The sequence below is a fragment of the Trachurus trachurus genome (genome assembly GCF_905171665.1).
Source record: "Trachurus trachurus genome assembly, chromosome: 17".
Lineage (NCBI taxonomy): Eukaryota > Metazoa > Chordata > Actinopteri > Carangiformes > Carangidae > Trachurus > Trachurus trachurus.
In genome coordinates this window covers 2,371,826-2,393,229 of record NC_139900.1, presented here as the reverse complement: position 1 = coordinate 2,393,229, position 21,404 = coordinate 2,371,826, and the positions used below count along the sequence as shown (strand labels likewise).

The window sequence follows — 21,404 nt, the reverse complement described above, 5'->3', positions numbered from 1 at the left end:
GCATTAACAGCAGCAGCAGCAGCAGCAGCAGCATTAACAGCAGCAGCAGCAGCAGCAGCAACAGCAGCAGCAGCAGCATTAACAGCAGCAGCAGCAGCAGCTTTAACAGCAGCAGCAGCAGCAGCAGCAGCAGCAGCAGCAGCAGCAGCAGCAGCAGCAGCAGCAGCACAGAGTCTCTCCACTACCAGTCACAGCTCAGTCTGATCTTAAACGGCCTCAGATCTCCATCTTCCTGCTCTGTGGTGACACCATGGCTGCTCTGGACAATAAGGACATCACCACCACCACAGGAGACCTTATAGTCACAGTACATGTACAGTGCTCATCATTTCATCATAGTCCCAACGTTTGGAATAAGAAGACTGGACTCCCTCTCAGTTCAGTCGTTACTCTGAGGTTGGACAAAAAAAACACTCCACATTAATCCATGAGTCATTATAATACAATGGACATGACCCTTCAACTCGTACGTTTACCTTTTTACATACCTACTAGTTCTATGAGGTATAAGTGTAAATGGCAGCTAGTCTTGTCCATTATAAGTTATGCAGTTGTGCTTTTATTTTGAAGAACACCGCTCTTATTTTGTTACTTTCTGTTATTGCTGTACATCTAGTGAATCGTCTCAAGTTACCAATTAAAGTTTAAAGAATAGCTCATAATGTTTAAAAAATAATATACAGTATATTTTAGAAACTATTCTAGAGTGGGATTTTCACATCAGAAACACATTTGAATACTACAGTAAATAACACCTTACTAATGACGGGTATAATATTTAGAGAAGGTTAGAGAGGATCAGAACAGTGGGAGTGGAAGCAACATGGTTTCAACTTCTACTACCTCATCACTTTTATTATTGCACAGACTACAGGAAAAACTTTTATTGTGACACAAACAACAGGAAATACTTTTATTTGTGACATGAACTACATGACTTGACTTTATTAAGTCAACCTGGTGCTATACAAATCAATACACCAACAAAACACCACCAGGGGGAGACAAACTTTCATACTAAAACATTGTAAAGTGTACATAAATTCAATGTTTTTATAGTTTTCATGTTGATGGATTTTTTAATAGACTTAATATATTGTTTGGCTTCATTTTCAAAAATAATAAAGAGTGGTTTTTAATTAGTGTAACGACATTTATGAATGTGCCATTTGGCTAACTGTATAATAAGATTGATTATAGCCTATAGTATTGTTTTTCTTTTTGCAGATGGATTGTCAGTGAAGCCAAACAATATACAGTATATTCAAAGCACAGGGGAAAAAAAGAGTTTCAATCGAAAAAGAAATCAGAATGCAAATATCTTCCCATAAATTGGTTGAGAAAGGGCAAGACCAAAATAAATGAAAAATATCTTCAGGGTGTCCTACACAGAAGAGAGCAGTATAAATCTACATTTATATATGTTATATATCTTTTTTAATCGTATAATAATAATTAAAAAAAAAACTTTAGATGGGTACATTTTGTGAATTATTTTAAAAGATACTTATATTAATTATATATCTATATATATTAATTAACTGGTGTCAGCTAAACCATCTTCACTTGAACGCCAGCAAAACACAGGAGATGATCATAGACTTCCAGAGCAAGGCGCCTCCAACAACACAGGTGAACATCCTAGGCACGGACATTGAGACTGTAACATCATACAAATACCTGGGTGTTCACCTCAACAACAGACTGGACTGGGCCGACAACACTGATGCCACATTCAGAACGGGACAAAGTCGGCTACATCTCCTGAAAAGGCTGAAATCCTTCCGAGTATGTAGACCACTGTTAAGGACCTTCTATGACACTATGGTGGCATCTGTTGTTTTTTATTCTGTTGTGTGTTGGAGGGGGGGGGGCTCGTAAAGGGACAGGAAAAAAATAAACAAACTGATAAAAAAGAGCCAGTTCTGCCCTGTCCAGCCCCCTGGAGACTGTTGAGCAGGTGGGTGAGAGGAGAATGCTGCACAAACTGACTGCCATCATGGGCAACCCCTCTCACCCTCTGCATGGGACGGTGAGCGGCCTGAAAAGCTCCCGTAGCAACAGGCTGAGACACCCTCAGTGCAAAACAGAGCGTTTCCGCAGGTCTTTTATCCCCATGTCAGTTAGACTTTTTAATAGTTCTATTTAATTCGTAATGTCTGTCGCACTTCTTTTTTGAAATCTCCCGTGCACTTTAAATTGTTTTTTGTCCATAGTTGTCTACCAGCAAGCATTTGTTTTAATGAGCACCGTAGCACTTTCTCCTTTTGTCTTCTTTTTCTTAAAGTATTCTTTTATGAATTGTGTATTTTATTATTTGTCTTGTTTTTATTTCCTTTGTTAAATGCTGCTGTCATGAACGAATTTCCCTTCGGGGATGAAATAAAGTATAATCTAATCTAATCTAATCTAATCTAATCTAATCTAATCTAATCTAGCAGGTAAATTCCAGGTTTTCCAGTTAAGGTTATTAATAAAGTTATTCCAATAAGTTATTGATGAACTACTTTTATCGTGGTACAGGAAGTTCTTTTATTGTGGCGGTCTGCCCTCAGCTGGTCCATGGGGAGAACTGCAGTGTTGTAACATCCCAACAGCGTTTCTTTAATTTCATTCTCAAAACCTGAACACAATATTCCACAGTAACACTTTATCATAAAAGTTCACGTCTCTGTGCATCGTGTAAATATTCCTGAAGAGGAGTTTCCATAGTTCCGGTTCAGCTGCTGCAGCGCGGGGAGCTTAATGAGTGAAACACAGCAACAGTCAGTGTGGTGGGTCCAAACTGCTGCTGTTGTGAATGAAAAATCCAAAACTATTATAACCTTGGTCTGAGCAGGCTCAAGTCTCAACTCTCTCTAATTTTTTTCATAATCTTCTTCATCAGATAAGTCAGAACTTTCAGCCTCTGAAGCACCGTCACCCTCCTCACTGCTTCTCTCTCTCCTAACAATTCTGCGGGTTCGAAGCGCTTCAAAGCTGTTGTTTTGATTGACAGGTCGTCAAGGGCGTGCGTATTTGAAATAGGAGAGTCATACCGATCACAGTAGTTGAACCGCTTTTCTATGGCGTAAAATGACAGAAATATGATTTTTTTTTAAAAACAAAAAACATATTGAGACGGTGGCGCAAACGCAAATAGGCGACCGCCTATGTCGCCTATGCCAAGAGCCGGCCCTGCTAGTAGGTATGTAAAAAGGTACTAGTTGAAGGGTCATTTCCATTGTATTATAATGACTCATGGATTATTGTAATGTGGAGTGTTTTTTTTTTTTGTTCAGCCTCAGAGTAACGACTGAACTGTGAAGGAGTCCAGTCTTCTTATTCCAAACGTTGGGACTATGATGAAATGATGAACAGCACTGTACATGTACTGTGACTATAAGGTCTCCTGTGGTGTGGTGGTGGTGGTGTCCTCATTGTCCAGAGCAGCCATGGTGTCACCACAGAGCAGGAAGATGGAGATCTGAGGCCGTTTAAGATCAGACTGAGCTGTGACTGGTAGTGGAGAGACTCTGTGCTGCTGCTGCTGCTGCTGCTGCTGCTGCTGCTGCTGCTGCTGCTGCTGCTGCTGCTGCTGCTGCTGCTGTGTCTTTAAATCTCCCAGCAGCTGTTCTACCATTCCTGGATCTGATCTCACTGTTTATACATGGTGTCAGGTTTCATCTGTCCATAGAGATGTAATACCCACAGATACCCAGCAGGTCGCTGTACTGTACCATGTGACTTCCTGTCTCTTTGTCACAATGAACTTCAAACTGTAAAACACGCCCTCACTGAGTCATGTGATTTCCTGTAAACACAGATGAGAAGGAAGTGAAAATTAAACAGGTCAGACTACATTTTAGAGTGAACGGAGCAGAAGCAGAGAAACTGAAGATTGAGACAAGTGAGTTTTAACACAACATTATTGTTATTATTGTTGTCGTTGTTGTTGTTGAAGTATCAGAGAGTGAGTCTGTCTGTGTGGACTGAGGAGGGAAGAAGAGTCAGACGTAGTCCTACAGACGTCAGCACATTGTCTCAGTTTTACCTCAACACAACTTCTTCTAACTCAGAACAAACATCGACTTGAACTAAACGATGGCCTGAGAAAACTTTAGAGGTCAAAGGTCATTATAGTTGTCATGAGATTGAATTTATTGTCTTGATTAGAGATTAGATTAGATTAGAGGCCTTTATTGTCACTGCATTATAATACAATGAAATTGCAACTTTCCATCAGTGTTGGGATACATAGGCTACTTAAAATAACACACATCATATAAAAGCAGGAAATAGAAAAGAGAAAAACAAACTGACAAAAAAAAACACATGAGTTAAAAGAAAATAAGGAGAAGAATACAACATGGCAGGTTACGCGGGTCAAAGGGCTTGTGCATGTGCTTGTAAGTGGTGGTGTATATGAGTATATGGAGTAGTGAAATTACTGTGTGTGTGTGTGTGTGTCAGATTTCATCTGTCCATACAGGTGTAATACCAGGAGTTCCCCAGCAGGCGGTGCCATCCTGCTGTATAAAGAGACTTCCTCTCTCTGTAACTATGCACTTAAAACTCAACAATGAGCCGAGGGAGAAGAAGGAAGTGAAACTCAAGTCTAAGACAAGTGAGTGTTAACAACATTATTATTATGTTTTTTTTTTTTTTTTACATGGATTTAATGTGAAAGGAGGTCAGCAACTGTAATATAGTGATGATAGTTTGTCCTCAGTGTATCTGGGTGTGACAGGTGATCAGACTGTGTGTTTCTGGTTTCCCTCTCAGACTGTAGTCCTGAAGATGAGTGTTAATGTGGAGGAAGAGGAGGACGGACCAGAGTCTCCAGGATCCATCTGTCCCTTTCTGAAGAGTAACCGGTCCAAAGAAGAACCTCTTCACTTCAGACCTGGACCTGGACCTCCAGTCTCACAGTAAGATAACTGATACAAACCTGAAGAGTCTTCATGTGTCTCCTCCCTGGGCTGTAGGGGGACGACTGGTCTCCAGGTAGATCCAGATGCTGAGCAGTGTCAGTGTATATTCTTATAGCTTGGCTTTCTTATTCATCAGACAAGAGATTCATTTCATACCATGACATGTTCCAACGGTTAAACATCAGCTGAAAAGACACCTAGTGACACTTCTGAAAAAGGCAGAAACACCATCGAAACATACAACGTATGAAAAGAATCTCTTGTCTGATATATTGTTAGAAAACAATGACGACCACCCCCGCATTGTCAGAATGGTACAGTCTTTTTGTCAGAACCACATTTTGCAACGATTCGACAGCAAGATTGGCAGTTGAATCGTCAACTATTGTGTGAGTGTTCAGCAGCTGGACACTGGACACAGTTAAAGACCCACTCCCATGAAAATCGTGTTTTTCGTGCTTTTCACATGTTCCTGTGGCATTTTTCTTGTGTTAGAGCACATATCAGCAGAAAAGGAAGTGCAAAATTGCATTTCTGAGATTTTCTGCCTTCAAATTGCTGTGAACCAATGGCAAACGCAAACTGGCAGTTTCAGGGAGACTGGAGCTGACGTGTCACAACCCCAGGGGAGGGCACTAGTGCTACAAGCTCCCGCCCCGCTCTGCATCTGGCTCAGAGGTGAAGGGTTTAACAGCTCGGTGTAGCAGTCAAGGTAAAACAGGTATAGCTCACCTGGTAGAGCAGCTTGCACCGTGAGTAAGGACTATGTTCCAGTCTGAGATCAAATCTCAGTGTGGAGTTTTATGCTAAATGCACTGTCAGCGAGCGGGTGCAGAGCAGCGCAGTCTCCGCCCACCCTCTAGAGGTGCATTGCTAATGTGCATTGCTAATCCCACCCCTTCCCCTGCCCCCTGCCCCTCCCACCCCTTCCCCCTGGTTCCCCATGGACCAGTCTGCCACCCAGCCCTCCCATCGAGCTGACCGGCTCTCCCTGCCCCCCCCCCCCCCTCACCAGAGACTGCCTTCATCAACTCCTGCTAACATTTCCATATTTCGCACATTCTGTGACAAACTGTAAACTGTTTTCTTGTCTGTAACAACATCTATTGCACGTCTGTCCGTCCTGGGTGAGGGATCCCTCCTCTTTTGCTCACCCTGAGCTTTCTCCTGGTTTTCCCTGTTAAAAGGGTTTTCCATGGAGTTTTTCCTCAGTCGATGTGAGGGTCGAAGGACAGAGGATGTTGTCATGATGCCATGTAAAGCCCCTTGAGACAAACTGTTTGTAAAAACGGGCTATACAAATAAAATTGCCTTGCCTTGCCTTGCCTAATGAGCTGGTTTTAAAATGACCGAAAAGGGTCGCGGGAGGGGGACTTTAATGACTGACTCTACACTTTTGTCTATGACGCTGCTGTGTTGCTTCCATCCTTCACTACAGTGTGTGGTGCTGGAGACTTCCCGCAAAGCATCTGTGATCAGAGAACTGATCAGTGATCAATGTGATGGGGATAAAAACATGTTTGTGTTTGCAGAGTTCAGAGCCACAGACTGAGAGCAGAGTCTCCAGGATCCATCTGTCTGTCCATGAAGAGTGACCGGTCCATAGAAGAACCTCTTTGGTTCAGACCTGGACCTGGACCTGGACCTGGACCTGGACCTCCAGAGTCACGGTAAGAGACGGTTTCTACTGTAAACTGAGCTGAAGATGATTCAGTCATTAGACTGATGTGAAGGAAACAGAGAGAAACCAGGAACCAGATCCATCACACAGAAACAGACACACAGACACAGACACACACACACACCATCAGACTGATTCAAATTCAGAATATCTTTATTTATCGCCGGAGGGAATTTTTTTTTACAAACACCTGAATGGTATAGTAAGAGAAATCTGCACAAAGTGAGTTATACATGAAATATTATTACTAAAAAATAAAAGCAGAATAAAAAAGATAAAACAGACAGCTGGTAGCAACAGGCAGGGAGGATTTCCTGAGTGTCTCTGTAGTGCTGTGTGGGTATATCAGTCTGTTGCTGAAGGAGCTGCTGTGGCTGATCAGTACGTTGTGGAGAGGGTCTGCAGGAGAGTCAGTGTCTTCCAGACCGTGGACAGTCTTCTCCTCTCCAACACTTCTGTCAGATGAAGCAAAGCGTCCTCATGTTCCTGAGTCTTCAGCCTCAGTCAGTGGACGTTGCTGCACCAACAGCAGCCAGTGGAGCTGAGACTGTGACATGTTGTTGATCCAGAAATGTCTTGACAGGAGGAAGAGGAGTGGTGTCTCTGTGGACCAGCAGCTGTCCAGCTGTGGTCTCTGTCAGGACGTCCTGAAGGATCCAGTCTCCACCAGCTGTGGACACTGGTTCTGGAGACAGTGCTTCACCTCAGACTGGGACCAGTCTGGTTCTTCAGGACCCCCCTCCTGTCCCCAGTGTGGAAAAAGACCCAGAACCAGAGGTGAGCTGCAGACAGCCAATCAGAGCAGCTGTGGACAAGGTGAGACTGAACATCTGTCTGCTGATGTGGTCATTTGTTGCTTTCTCCAGAGTCATTGTTCCATCACACAGCACTGACATTTAAGATGATGATTCAAACCTTCTCTTTGTTGTCTGTAGTTTTTCTGTAGCTGATGAAAATAATCTGATCAGATTGTCAGACTCTGTCTTCAATCTGACTCTGTCTCTTCTCTCTCAGCAGATGGTGGTCTGCAGGAGGTTTTAGATCAACATAAGATCAGTCTGAGGAGCAGATGTGAACGAGTGACTGAAGGAACTGAGGGAACAGGAAGTGGAACCCTCCTCAACAGCATCTTCACTGAGCTCTACATCACAGAGGGACAGAGTGAAGAGGTTAATACCCAACATGAGGTGAGACAGCTGGAGACAACGTCCAAGAAGAAGACCCTCCATGACACTACAATCAGGTGCAACAACATCTTTAAAGACTTACCTGTCCAACAGAGAGAGGACGTCTCTACGGTCTCACCTGTCCAACAGAGAGAGGACGTCTCTACGGTCTCACCTGTCCAACAGAGAGAGGACGTCTCTACGGTCTCACCTGTCCAACAGAGAGAGGACATCTCTACGGTCTCACCTGTCCAACAGAGAGAGGACGTCTCTACGGTCTCACCTGTCCAACGGAGAGAGGACGTCTCTACGGTCTCACCTGTCCAACAGAGAGAGGACGTCTCTACAGTCTCACCTGTCCAACAGAGAGAGGACGTCTCTACGGTCTCACCTGTCCAACAGAGACCCATCAGAGTGGTTCTGACCAACGGCGTCGCTGGCGTTGGAAAAACCTTCTCGGTGCAGAAGTTCACTCTGGACTGGGCCGAGGGCTTGGAGAACCAAGATGTCAGTCTGCTGGTTCCTCTTTCGTTCAGGGAGCTGAACCTGATCAGAGATCAGCGGTTGAGTCTTCTCAGGCTGCTCCATGTTTTCCATCCAACATTACAGAAGGTCACAGCAGAGCAGCTGGCTGTCTGTAAACTTCTCTTCATCTTTGACGGCCTGGATGAAAGCCGACTGTCACTGGACTTCAACAACAGGGAGGTTGTGTCTGATGTCACACAGACGTCATCAGTCAACCTGCTGCTGACAAACCTCATCCAGGGGAATCTGCTTCCCTCGGCTCTGGTCTGGATCACCTCCAGACCTGCAGCAGCCAATCAGATCCCTCCTACATGTGTCGACAGGGTAACAGAGGTCCGAGGCTTCACTGACGCCCAGATGGAGGAGTACTTCAGGAGGAGGTCCAGTGATGAAGATCTGTCCAGAAGAATCATCTCACACATCAAGACGTCCAGGACCCTCCACATCATGTGTCAAGTCCCAGTCTTCTGCTGGATCAGTGCTACAGTTCTGGAGGACATGTTGACCACAGACCAGAGAGGAGAGCTGCCCAAGACCACGACGGACCTGTTCTCACACTTCCTGCTGGTCCAGACAAAGAGGAAGAAGAACAAGTACGGTGAAGGACATGAGACGAGTCCACAGGAGCTGATGGAGGCCGACAGGGAAGTTCTTCTGAAGCTGGGGAGGCTGGCGTTGGAACAGCTGGAGGAAGGAAACATCATGTTCTACCAAGAAGACCTGGAGCAGTGTGGTCTGGATGTCACAGAGGCCTTGGTGAACTCAGGACTCTGTACTGAGATCTTCAAAAGAGAGAGTGTGATCTTCCAGAAAACAGTCTACTGCTTTGTTCATCTGAGTGTTCAGGAGTTTCTGGCTGCAGTCTACATGTTCCACTGTTTCACCAACAGGAACACACAGGTCCTCAAGAACTTCCTGGGAAAAGACTACGAAGAGAAAGAGAAGATCACAGTGCCTTCCTCTGATGGATTCAATGCGAGCACTAATGCCGCAATCGATAACAGTCATCTGTTGATCAACAACAGTCATCTGTTGATTGATAACAGTCATCAGCGGATCAATAACAGTCATCCATCAGTCTTCAACAGTGATCCTTGGATCAATAACAGTCATCCATTGACCAACAACAGTCATCTGTCGATCGATAGCAGTCATCAGCGGATCAATAACAGTTATCCATCAGTCTTTAACAGTGATCCTTCGATCAATAACAGTCATCCTTCGATCAATAGCAGTCATCCATCACTCTTTAACAGTGATCCATGGATCAATAACAGTCCTCTACAGATCGATAACAGTCCTCGACAGAACAATAACAGTCCTCCACCACCAAATGACTTCCTGCAGAGCGCCATGCAGAAATCCCTCAAAAATAAAAACGGCCACCTGGACCTGTTTGTTCGCTTCCTTCATGGCCTCTCTCTGGAGTCCAACCAGAGGCTGTTAGGAGGTCTGCTGGGTCAGACAGACAACAGTCCAGAAACCATCCAGAGAACCATCAACAACCTGAAGGAAATGAAGAGTGATAAAATCTCTCCTGACAGAAGCATCAACATCTTCCACTGTCTGACGGAGATGAAGGACCAGTCAGTTCATCAGGAGATCCAACAGTTCCTGGAGTCAGAGAAAAGATCAAAGCAGAAACTCTCTGAGATCCAGTGTTCAGCTCTGGCCTACATGCTGCAGATGTCAGAGCAGGTTCTGGATCAGCTGAACTTGAACAGTTACAAGACATCAGCAGAGGGACGACGGAGACTGATCCCAGCTGTGAGGAACTGCAGGAAGGCTCGGTGAGTCCAGACATGATCAATATAATTATTGGGGGCGGTGTTTAGCTCAGTTCGTAGAGCACCCGCCCCATGTGTTGAGGCTATAGTCCTCACTGCAGGTGAGCAGTGCGGTTCGAATCCCACATCTGCGTGTTGCCCCCCCCCAAATTAATATAATTATTGATCAGTCAAGTCTCAGTTGTGTTTTTTCTGGAGGTGCAGTAAAAGCTGTGAGCTCCAACATGGATATTTTTCAGCTCGCTGTGATATTGCTGATTAATCACAAAGTAATTATGATTTTATTTATTTATTGACTTTTCGGTTTTATTCAAATCTTCCACCTCAGTGTTTCCAGGTGTTAGTGTGACTGCGCATGAACCATAGATTTAACCCTTCAGTCTGAGAACACACTACGTGATTTTCACGGTCGTTGTCGATTTAGAAAAGACACTAACCGTCTGGCTTTAGCAGATTTTTATGATGACTTGGGATCACACACTTAACGCCTGCACCAGATGATTTGTCAAACCATCTGAAGACACCTGAAGATACCAAACTCTGGCTATAAAACATGTGACTCGCTTTATCATATTCCTGCCAACATCATACAGTGGCTAACCACCTGCCTGTTAGCGGAGGTGACCCCCCCCCCCCCCCCACAAAAAAAAAAAACGATGTTCCGTTTCCGTGTTCCAAGGCAACCATATAACACATTTAACAAAGTGTAAACAGACATCCACGATATACAGCTCGCTGCTGCTGTTGTTTGCACACCTATTGTCACATTTGGACTGGTCACTTTGAAGAAGCACACCAAGAAAATGACCAGCGCCATACAATTCAATATAAAAAATTTAAAACAAATCAGACCTTTTATTACAACTGTGGCAGCAAAAGCCTACCAGCACTGTATGATTTTGTCCCATATTGAATACTGTTTCACAACCTGGCTGTTTGCTGGTGTCACCACCCTTAAACCTATTAAACAGTTATACAAAAAAGCCATTAAGGTCCGCAGTCTTTCCATCTCTGCTCAATTCTTGAGAATCTCAAGTTATTCAAAAGTTCTTGTCACATGTATAGGTCACTGAACGGGCTGGCACCACCACCAGGGTGAGAGAACTGATACCTCCGTCGATCATGACATGTAAAAAATACATCGGTACCTGCATTTTTTCTCGGCGGACTGTGTCGATCGCTGTCGGGACTGATGCGGAAAGAATACGCACGTGAGTCTGAGCAGTGCGTGGTCTCCGTGTGGCTGCAGTCGAGCTCGCAGCCGGACCTAGAGCCTGTAGCTGCTGCTAGTGTGCGCCACAAGTTTGAGCTCATGTAAACATGACGACATACATGTGTCTTTCTCCCATCAGTTGGTATGGTATGGACCGGGGGCCGCCCGCTATTCCGACATGTCTCTATTTAGACATGCCGCTATTCCGACATCCCTCTATCTAGACATGCTGGTATTCCGACACTTTTTGGTATCGCTATTTCGACACGTCATCTTTTTTTTTTTTTTACAGCTGCAATACCCAGATGTGTCTCTCTCTCTTTTTTTCTTTTCAGCATGCCTATCACCGGTTTGATGAGGGAGTTCTTAATCTCAACAACTAAACTATCAAGTCACACAGAAAACTGACACACATGATAAACAAACAGAACTATGGTCTATATGGAGGTTTTAATGGTTGAAATACAGACGTTATGACGTTGTGAAAAAAAAAGGTTGTTGACTCAAAGTTTGTGTTTGCGTCTTTATTTTCTTTTTGCCACAGGCTAGTCCTCCCGTTTATCAAAATTACAGAAAGAAGTGGCAGGCTTTTGCTCGGCGGCAGAGGGAGAGAGTGTGAGAGCGACATGAGCAAAGCAGCAGAGACATTTACTGCTCCACAAAATGTACACAAAGAGGAAAGCCGGTGGCAAAAAGAGAAGGCAAACACATAAGCCGCAAGTCTCCTTCACCTCGAGCCTTTCCAAGCTGACCCAGAGCCGGTCGCAACCGTCGTGTAGGAATTAGGGCTGTCAGAACGAACTTCGCTATTCGAATACAATTCCAATGTTAGTCAAACTGAGAACATTCGAAGGTGGAAACTGACGTTCGAACGTTAACGAGACAAATTAACGTAGTGCGTCGCAACGTTCAGAGTAGTACCTACTAGGGGTGTAACGGTATATGTATTCGTCCCGTGCCGTCACGGTACGGGGGTCACGGTTCGGTGCACACAGTCACACGACGAATACGTCTGAATGAATATTAAAAAAAAAAAAAAAGTCGAGTCCTCACTCGAATCCAGGTGGCGGTAATGAGCCTCGAAGCTGCCTGCAGCCGTCATAGCAGACGAAGAAGAGAAGTGATGAGAGAGTGAAGTTAGAGGAGGAGAGCTGTCTGCTTCATTCATGTCACTGTGGCTTCTCAATGAAACAAACGGCGGCGGCGGCGGCTCGCGACCATAATACATCCATGCTCGCGACTGGTCCACCGGACAAAGTCCGTCGGCGATGTTTCACGGATGCGCGCTGCGTCGCTAGAAACGCATCAAACACGTAGCGCATGTTCACCCTGATATGTCAATCACTGTTGCAAGTAAAAAGACTAGTTGTGTGCAACAACTTATCCCGCAGCTTTTAAGCCTCTTGACATGAACACAGACAGGTGAGGAGAAAAGGAGACCGCACACTATATATAATCAGACACATTTTGTCTGATGAAGGGCTGACGCCCGAAACGTGTGGGTGACATTAAACTGTCACGGGAGCTTTTAACTAGTGAGCGGTCTCCTTTTTTCCTTACCTGTGTCTTTCTTGGTGGTCCAGCACCTGTCTTCAGTTTTTTGGGGGATGTGCGTGTAGCTGCCTAATATGTTTTATGAACACAGGCAGGACCAGAAACATCACCAAAGTAACTGCTAGTCTAATTTAACTGTGTAAACCAACATTGATGTCAGTTTATTGTTTTGTTTTTTTAATAATATTTTTTTAATAATAATAATTTAATAATTCGAATAATAGTTGCCAGTTGTCAAGTGCACGTTTTTTTTCCTCTAGAATTAATGAATGGCATTATAACACTCCTAATGCACTTGTTTTATTTTGTATTCTTTTTTCTTTTAACTTTTATAACACAAGACAGATTTTAGTTTTACATTCAATTAGTGTCTGTTGTACCGAAACCGTACCGAACCGTGACCCCTGAACCGAGGTACGTACCGAACCGTGACTTTTGTGTACCGTTACACCCCTAGTACCTACACATGTTGATAAAACAAAATGCAGTTGTTGTCATTCACAAGGTAAAGCTGGAGCTTCAAATATACAAGCAGAGTTTTTTAAATTGCCCGTTCATTCGGCCGCCACTTTTTTTTTTAAATCGATCGATCCGCGGACCACTTGTGTGCTGATCACGTATCAGCTGTGATCTGTTGCACCACTACTCTGTGCCCTCCCTGCAGCCCCCGCGAGGAGGGGGGAGTGGGGGGACGCCACCCCCGCCTGTGAAGCCGGGTTTCCACCGAATCAACTATCCTTTTTTTTTTTTTTAAATATATACCGCAACATATGGTTCACGTCAAGATAACTTCTGTATTTTTGCTATTCAAACTTCCACAGTCCATAGTTCTCTTTGTTTAACACTTCAAGAGACTTTTGGTTAAGTAACCATGGACAGCTCCAATGCAGGATTGTTCTGTGTTCTGCTGTGTCGTTGTCGCCACCGTCATCGCTGCCCCCCCCCCCCTCTATAATGAGGTTAAAAAAAAAATTTTAAAAATTAAAAATTCGAATGTTAGTCGAATATTTAACATAAGATGGGTTAGAAATTCGAACCTGATTTGGGGGGAAGATTGACAGCCCTAGTAGGAAATGCATCCACCGCGGGCAATCAGCACCAGGGAGAGCTCCCCAAACAACCCGGACCACTAGCGCTACAGCCATGCTATGTTGCAGTTTGTTTGTCAAGTTAACCTGTTACCTTCAGTCCCACGGACAGCACCGCGGATGAGCCGCGGAGAAGTGCAGCTGTGCAGCGTCTGGGCTCTGGGCTTAGGGCCTCATTTATCAAAAAGGGTGTAAAACTGCTAGGCTACTAAATTTTTGCTTACGGCGGTAAGACAAAAATGGCGTACACCCAAAATATTTACACCTTTTTCAGATCTATCAAACTGTGCGTACACACAACTCTCCGTAATTTCTCTTTGATAAATCACACCGGACCCAAGAATGGTGCAGAATGGAACAGTCTCAGTAGCTGCAGATCAGTGTGCGCTGCTGCGGGTGTGTTTTTAAACTTGGCGGGTTTGATCCTTGTCAGACGTCACACTAGAGTGTGTATAAGCAAAAAAGCTAAATCTTCAATCCGCTCTGTTTATCAATTAACATATAAGTGTTATTATAGAGCGGGTTGGATTGCCAGCATCAACAGTCCACCACTACCACTAGCCTACTTACCTAGGGGAAACACTGTGCTCTTCTAAATGTACTCCGCGCTCCTCTCTCCCTCTCACACTGCACTTCTCTGACTCAGCAACGGTGTCGCCAATTCCTCCTGTTCCTCAAAAAAGGTGTAAACCACGGTACGCCAGGGTCAAAAATGGGTGTAAATGTCCGCACTTTTTCCCTTTGGGTTTTTGCTTGATAGATCCCAAATTTGGCTGAGAAAAGTGCATACGTACAAAACGGGGGAAAAGGGTGTAAAAAAAAAAGGTGTATCCACAATGATAAATGAGGCCCCTGGACTATTCTTGGTCTTGTCTTGGTCTTGATACTCTCTCTGGTCTTGGTGGTGTCTCGGTCTCGGTTTAGGCGGTCTTGACTACAAGTCTAGCAGGTCGACTGCTCCCAACCAGGATAACAGCTGGGCTTAACTTCTCCTGCTGTTGTATTGGTTCAGTCAGTCTGATCGGAGATCAATGATTCAAATCAGAGATCAATGGTTCAAACCCACAGCAGCTGCACTGAGATCACAATCAGCTGATCCACAATAATAATATGTGACTGGTAGATCAGCATGAACGATCACCTGTAGAGTAGCTCTGCCTCCACGTGGTGGAAGAGAGACCACACACACACACACACACACACACACACACACACACACACACACACACACACACACACACACACACACACACACACACACACACACACACACACACAGGCTTTATAATTTAATGTTAATTATATATAAAATACACATAAAGATATGAAAGTAATACAAATATTTACTTTCACCTCATAAACATCAACATCACCCCTGAACAGGAGAGGGAGGGGCTCAGTGTGATCAGAGTCACTGAGCTACTTTAACCTCCAGCTCAGTGCATGAGGCACCAGAACAGCCTGAAGAATAAAGACCATCAACAACCACCTGTCACTGATCAGTTTGGACCTGCAGCCAGAACTGATCAGTGATCAGCTGTGGATCAATTGATCGATGCAGAGCCTCAACCACAGGTGTATTACCTAACAGCCCCCTACCGGAAAAACAAGACAGAAGATGAAGGTCAAGTAAAAAGACTGACCACAGCTCATTTACAGACACTCAGACTGAGGTCCTGAAAGAGGACAGCGCCCCCTTCAGGCAGAGAGGGACAGCACAACACGACCCAAAGCCTCAGACTGAAGCTGCAGCTGTGACAGTGATGAAGATCAAACTGAGAGAAGATGAGCTGAAGCTCAGATGTTCATCACATCATCTCGTCCTGTTATCAGGGCCCAGTATTTCAAACGTGATCTGACAGGATTATCCTGGTCGGATTGGATTAAATCTAGATCTGATCTGAAAACTGGGTATTTCAACACAGATCAGGAGAATCCTGATCCTGAAGATCAGGGTTTCAGCTCTGGTAATCCAATCCTCCCTTGAATCCAGATAAAAGGCTGATTTGGGTATTTCAAAAGTCAAGTCAGATATCAGGATCAACTTGATACCAAAATTTCAGGATCATTCTGATCCCACCTCAGAGGTGGATTTGACTTGGATTGACAATGTCTCAGCTCCACTTTCCTTGATTTTGTTACTCAATATGTTCATTACACTTAATCTAAATTGTTAGTGTTTAATTTTTAACAAATAATTGAAGTAATTGAAGAAATTTAAAACATAGCAAAAAAAATTTTTTGGCCATACATTCTGAAACTGCTGTATTTATTAATTTAAATCATATTCCAGCACTTTCCAAGCATTTACAAGGCATATTTTCATGCTTCTGATTTAATGAAGACAAATTTGACTTCAAAATAAACTTGAAAATGCATTTTTACAATGCTTGTAAAGTGAATGATATTTTAAAACATGCAGTAATGTATTTCAAAACGTGTTTGTATACAAACTGATTATTTTACTTCATCAAATCAAATGTTATTGTGCGATAAATGAACATACGGTAATCATGTTTAGTGAGAGGCTTCTAGGCTACATAAGGAAGACAAATTAAGAGCAAAGTGTCTCTAATCGGGTCACTGACCAAGCTATAGGCTTATGCTATGAAAAATAATGCAATCACAATTTCAAGCAGTTTCAATGGCTTTATTTCAAGTACAGTTTCAAGCACTTTATTCAAAATCCAAACACCAAGGTTTCCAAGACTCTTGTTGCACTGTTGTCCTTATTAGCAGTGGTATTGCTGAGTGGTCTATGGCTGTGAGTGGGCTCTGAAAGTAAAAAGAGACGGTGTATGAGTATATCTTTGTCATAGTCAGAAATAAACAGTAGTCACAGAAATGGTCAAAAACATGATATCACCAGCATTACTGACACTTCTGAATGAACTGTATTGTTCACGTGCTGTGTAATGTTACGTTTCCTAATTAGGCTACTACAGCAGTCTGGTCTGCAGCACAGGTAGCCTGCTTTAAAAAGAAAAAAAGGCCCCAGCATAACGTTAATAAACTCTGAACAAGTTGGTGTAAGTGTAAAACAGTTAAGGTATGATGTACGTCAGATTCATTCCCTTGTAAATTAAACCAAAGTCCGCAAAATTGATCAACACAGCAGCTACCTAGCCCGCTAGCTCCTTAACACACAAGTCAATGGAGCCGAGTTAGCTCCCGTTAGCACGGCCGTGGATCAATTAGGGATCGTTACGCTCTCGTTTCAAGTAGGTGACAAATCAAATAGTTGGCTTGCATGATGTGTTGGTTGGCGTTCGTATGGTCTAAAAACCGCTACACATTAGACGGCAGAAAACTTACACTTTTGACGTGAAAGTCGCGCTCCCAGCTGCTCCTTTGGTGAAGTAGTCCGCCATGTTTCAGATCCGGAGGCGGAGACTTGAGATTTGGAAATCCGTATCCGGCCAGGTATGGATCAAGGTGATCCACCCTGCCAGTGTTTTGAAATACTCAGATAAAGCCAGCAGGATCACCGTGATCCATGACTGAGAAAAGGAGGATTTCATTATCCGGATTATTCTGATCCAGATTACAAGTTTTGAAATACTGGGCCCAGATGCATCAACTGTGTTTTTACTGCAGCTTTCATCTCATTTCATTCTGACACGGTTCATATTTTCTCTCTTCACAGACTTGCTGATTGTGGACTCTCAGAGACTCACTGTGAAGTTGTGGCCTCAGCTCTAAAGTCCAACCCCTCCCACCTGACAGAACTGGACCTGAGTAGAAACATCCTGAGTGATTCATCAGTGAAGGTTCTGTGTGCTGGACTGGAGAGTCCAAACTGTCGACTGGAGACTCTGAGGTGAGTTCACTGACTGGACCTGGACTTTTGTCTCTGTTCAGTTCAAATGTGTGAAGTTCAGTTTGAAGCAGCGACTGATTGTGACTCCATGTTACTGCAGCTGGTAGAAGGTGAAGGGTCAGAGGTCACTCGGAAATCAGCGTGATGATGATGATGATGATGATGATGATGAGCTGCTCTCAGATGAAGCTGCTAACAGAACAGCTGGATCAGCCACTGTAGCTGAAGCTGAGCAGATGTGATGTATAGGGATGTAACGATGCATCGTGACTCGATTAAAAATCGATACAAATGCGTGACGACTCGCATCGGTGAAAATTAAAAAAAATCGTGATGCGTGAGAACAAAGTCTGTGGTGAGAAGTAGCTTACATTATCTCAAAAGTCATTGGTTGATTCATTTGTTCGACACCAGATGCCGCCGCCACGCACACATACCAATTCACTCTCTTTTCTCTCTCTATCTCTCTTGTCCGGCGGCTCGTTGAAAACAGCAGTGACGGCCGACGTGAATTCACGTCAGAGTCATGGATGTATAATATTATCTTATAGATCCATGGTCGGACTAGTCTCCAAACCAGACAAGTCTGTAACAACATCTGAAAAAACGCAGGGACCTGCCGTGTAGAAAAAAAGCTGACAGTGTCAGGACTTCCTGTATGTGGCCCTTCAAATTAAAAGCCCTCCAACCTTTCATACACGGTTCAGTCATATTGATTTTGATTTAATTTTGACAAGCCTAGGCTCCAAATGTTTATTTTGTTTTTTTCTCAGACCAATCGACCAATGAAATTGGTTCATAAACTATTAGATTTTTTTTTTTAATTGAACGACTATTTGTAAATAAGACCAGTTTTACTTGTGATAAAAGGTGATAAATGATGATGTGCAGTGTATCTGTAATGAAAGGTGAATTTTTCAGACTATCTTTCTCTTATGAATAAAAGATCATTTTATTAGGTCATAATTTGTCTGTAGCTCATTTTTGATCTAAAAAGAATCGTGAGAAAATCGTATCGTGAACAAAAAATCGTGAATCGAATCGAATCGTGAGTTGAGTGAATCCCTGTGTATTTCAAACCCAGCAACACACTCAGACAGAGACTGGTACATCCCAAGGACAGAACACCACACACCCACAAAAGCAATCTGGTGTATGCAGTCCAATGCAACGAGGAATGCAAAGACCTCTACATTGGAGAAACAAAACAACCACTGCATAAACGCATGGCCCAACACAGGAGAGCAAACTCCTCAGGACTGGACTCTGCCGTCCATTTACATCTCAAGGAGAAAGCCCACTCCTTTGAGGACAGCAACGTCCAAATCCTAGACAGAGAGGACAGATGGTTTGAAAGAGGAGTCAAAGAAGCCATTTTTGTAAAAGTAGAGAAACCATCCCTCAACAGGGGAGGGGGTCTCAGACACCACCTATCTCCAATTTACAATGCTGCCCTTTCATCCCTTCCCAGGAGATTCAACAATCTAGCCTCAAAGAACAACCACTGTTCACAAGTGGCAAGTGACTCCAACGACTGTCGTTAGAACACAATAGGGCACTAACGTCGAAAGTCGAAACCAACTTTCCATCAAAGGCAGTCATTTAAACGACTGTCGTTGGCACTTGGAGCACAAAAGGGAACCAGTGACATCATCACCCTTGTGAAACGCCCACACAAGAGGTTAAATAGTGAGTCTCCACACCAGATAGTTGGACCAGTCCCAGCCTGGTCAGATGCGTACATGAACTGATGAAGCCTCTTGGATGAGAGGTGAAACGTCTTCCTAGACAAATAACTAAGTCCAGTTGCTTTCGATTTAACCTCCTTTGAAATACTATGACCTGGGCAAATGAGAATATGCACCGGCTAATTAATTAATTATTTTAATATTATGCGGCGCTGCCGGCGCAACTCCACTTACACGTCGGGAACTCAAAACATTTCACTTCACGTTCACATGCAAGTCGGCCGGAAATAGCTCGCTCCTTCGTTGGTTTCTCTTTTTTTTCCCCCTCACCAGAGCTCCCCCACAGTTCAGGGAGGCACATGTCACTGTGCACACATGCTTTTGTTTACAACAGGCTTTTAGATCGGCTCCGGTGCCTGTAGCTTGCAGTGATTGGTTGAAGCCGAAGGAAAGCATAGAAACACGTTGTTGGAGGGAGGGAGGAAGGGAGGGGGGAGTTTGGCTCGTGGTCGGAGAGCAGTGTTTGCTAAGCCCTGCTAACATTGGGCTAGTGCTAACACGGAGCTAACGCTAACACGGCCACACACAGAGACACAGACACACACACATGAATAAAGGTTCCAAAACACGAAAGCGTGTGTGTGTGTGTCATGATGTATTACATTATCTTATAAAAGATTCATTGTGTGTGTGTGGCACGTTAGCGTTAGCTCCATGAAGCCACAAGCCGAACTTAATCAGTACGTGACGTCATGCCAAAGAAAAAAAAAGACGAAAGATAGATAGACTTTATTATTAGACTCAAGGTCCATTAAAAAAACAAACACACATACAAATTTAAAAGAGACAGTCATAACAGTGTTTCCACATGGCTGACTGGTATCTCACAGGACTGAGTCCAGGATTGATCAACAGCATTAAGACAGAATTTTGTGTTTCATTCAGTCGACAGATGAATTTATACATCAATTTCCGCAACAGAGCATGAAAAGAAAGAAAGAAAGAGAGAGATTGAAGGAAAGAAGGAGAGAGAGAAAGATGGACTATAATAGATAGATGCACGGACTGATGCATAATAGAGGCTCCGTGTGTGTGTGCGTGTGTAAAGACATGTCTCTGTGTAGAAAGAGAGACTTTAGTGACTGAATATAAATAATTACATTTAGCTGACAGTATATACGTTGTATTACTTTACATAAAGCATGTACTTTAATTTTAATACCGTCACAGTGAAATACAGCGGTATACTGTACTAATACCGTTACCATACCGTACTGTAAAATCCCATACCGTTACACCCCTAATCCCCAGTGATGTAGATCTGAGTTTTCCTGGGTGACAACTACCTGCAGGATTCAGCAGTGAAGGGTCTGAGTGGTTTTCTGGAGAGTCCAGACTGTAGACTGGAGACTCTGAGGTCAGTTCACTGACTGTTACTGTTGTAGATCTGAGATCTTTGATCCACAACTGAACCTGATTGATCTTCACTCAGAACTTGAATCATTGACTTTGATGTGATGAATGAAGGACGTTTGAAATAGTTGTTGTCTCATGTTTCCACTTGTTCTTCTCTCACACTGACAATGACTCTTCACTTTCAGATCATTTCACTACATAGTCACCAATAATCAATAATCTGATCACTTCAGGTGTGTGTCTGTGTGTGTGTGTGTGTGTGTGTGTGTGTGTGTGTGTGTGTGTGTGTGTGTGTGTGTGTGTGTGTGTGGTGAGAGAGAGAGATGAGAACTCAATCATCAGTTCATCTTCTTTTATTCTTTATTCAGATTGAAGGACTCCAGGTTGTCAGAGATCAGCTGTTCTTCTCTGGTCTCAGCTCTGAAGTCCAACCCCTCCCACCTGAGACACCTGGACCTGAGTGGAAACGACAAGCTGCAGGATTCATCAGTGAAACATCTGAGTGGTTTTCTGGAGAGTCCAGACTGTAGACTGGAGACTCTGAGGTCAGACT

The 21,404-nt window shown here is 43.8% G+C and overlaps 1 protein-coding gene across 1 annotated transcript in view; it reads left to right on the top strand.

The window, feature by feature from the left end:
* Positions 1-3,813: 3,813 nt before the first annotated feature.
* Positions 3,814-21,404, top strand: part of LOC311000760 (NACHT, LRR and PYD domains-containing protein 3-like) — a 164,394-nt gene continuing 146,803 nt past the window's right edge. The window contains exons 1-6 of the mRNA XM_083991589.1: positions 3,814-3,889; positions 4,453-4,610; positions 4,765-4,910; positions 6,446-6,583; positions 7,178-7,211; positions 7,347-7,371. Coding sequence (XP_083847715.1) covers positions 4,780-4,910; positions 6,446-6,583; positions 7,178-7,211; positions 7,347-7,371 — 328 coding nt within the window. The 5' untranslated portion in view covers positions 3,814-3,889; positions 4,453-4,610; positions 4,765-4,779. The remainder of the gene's footprint in view (positions 3,890-4,452; positions 4,611-4,764; positions 4,911-6,445; positions 6,584-7,177; positions 7,212-7,346; positions 7,372-21,404) is intronic.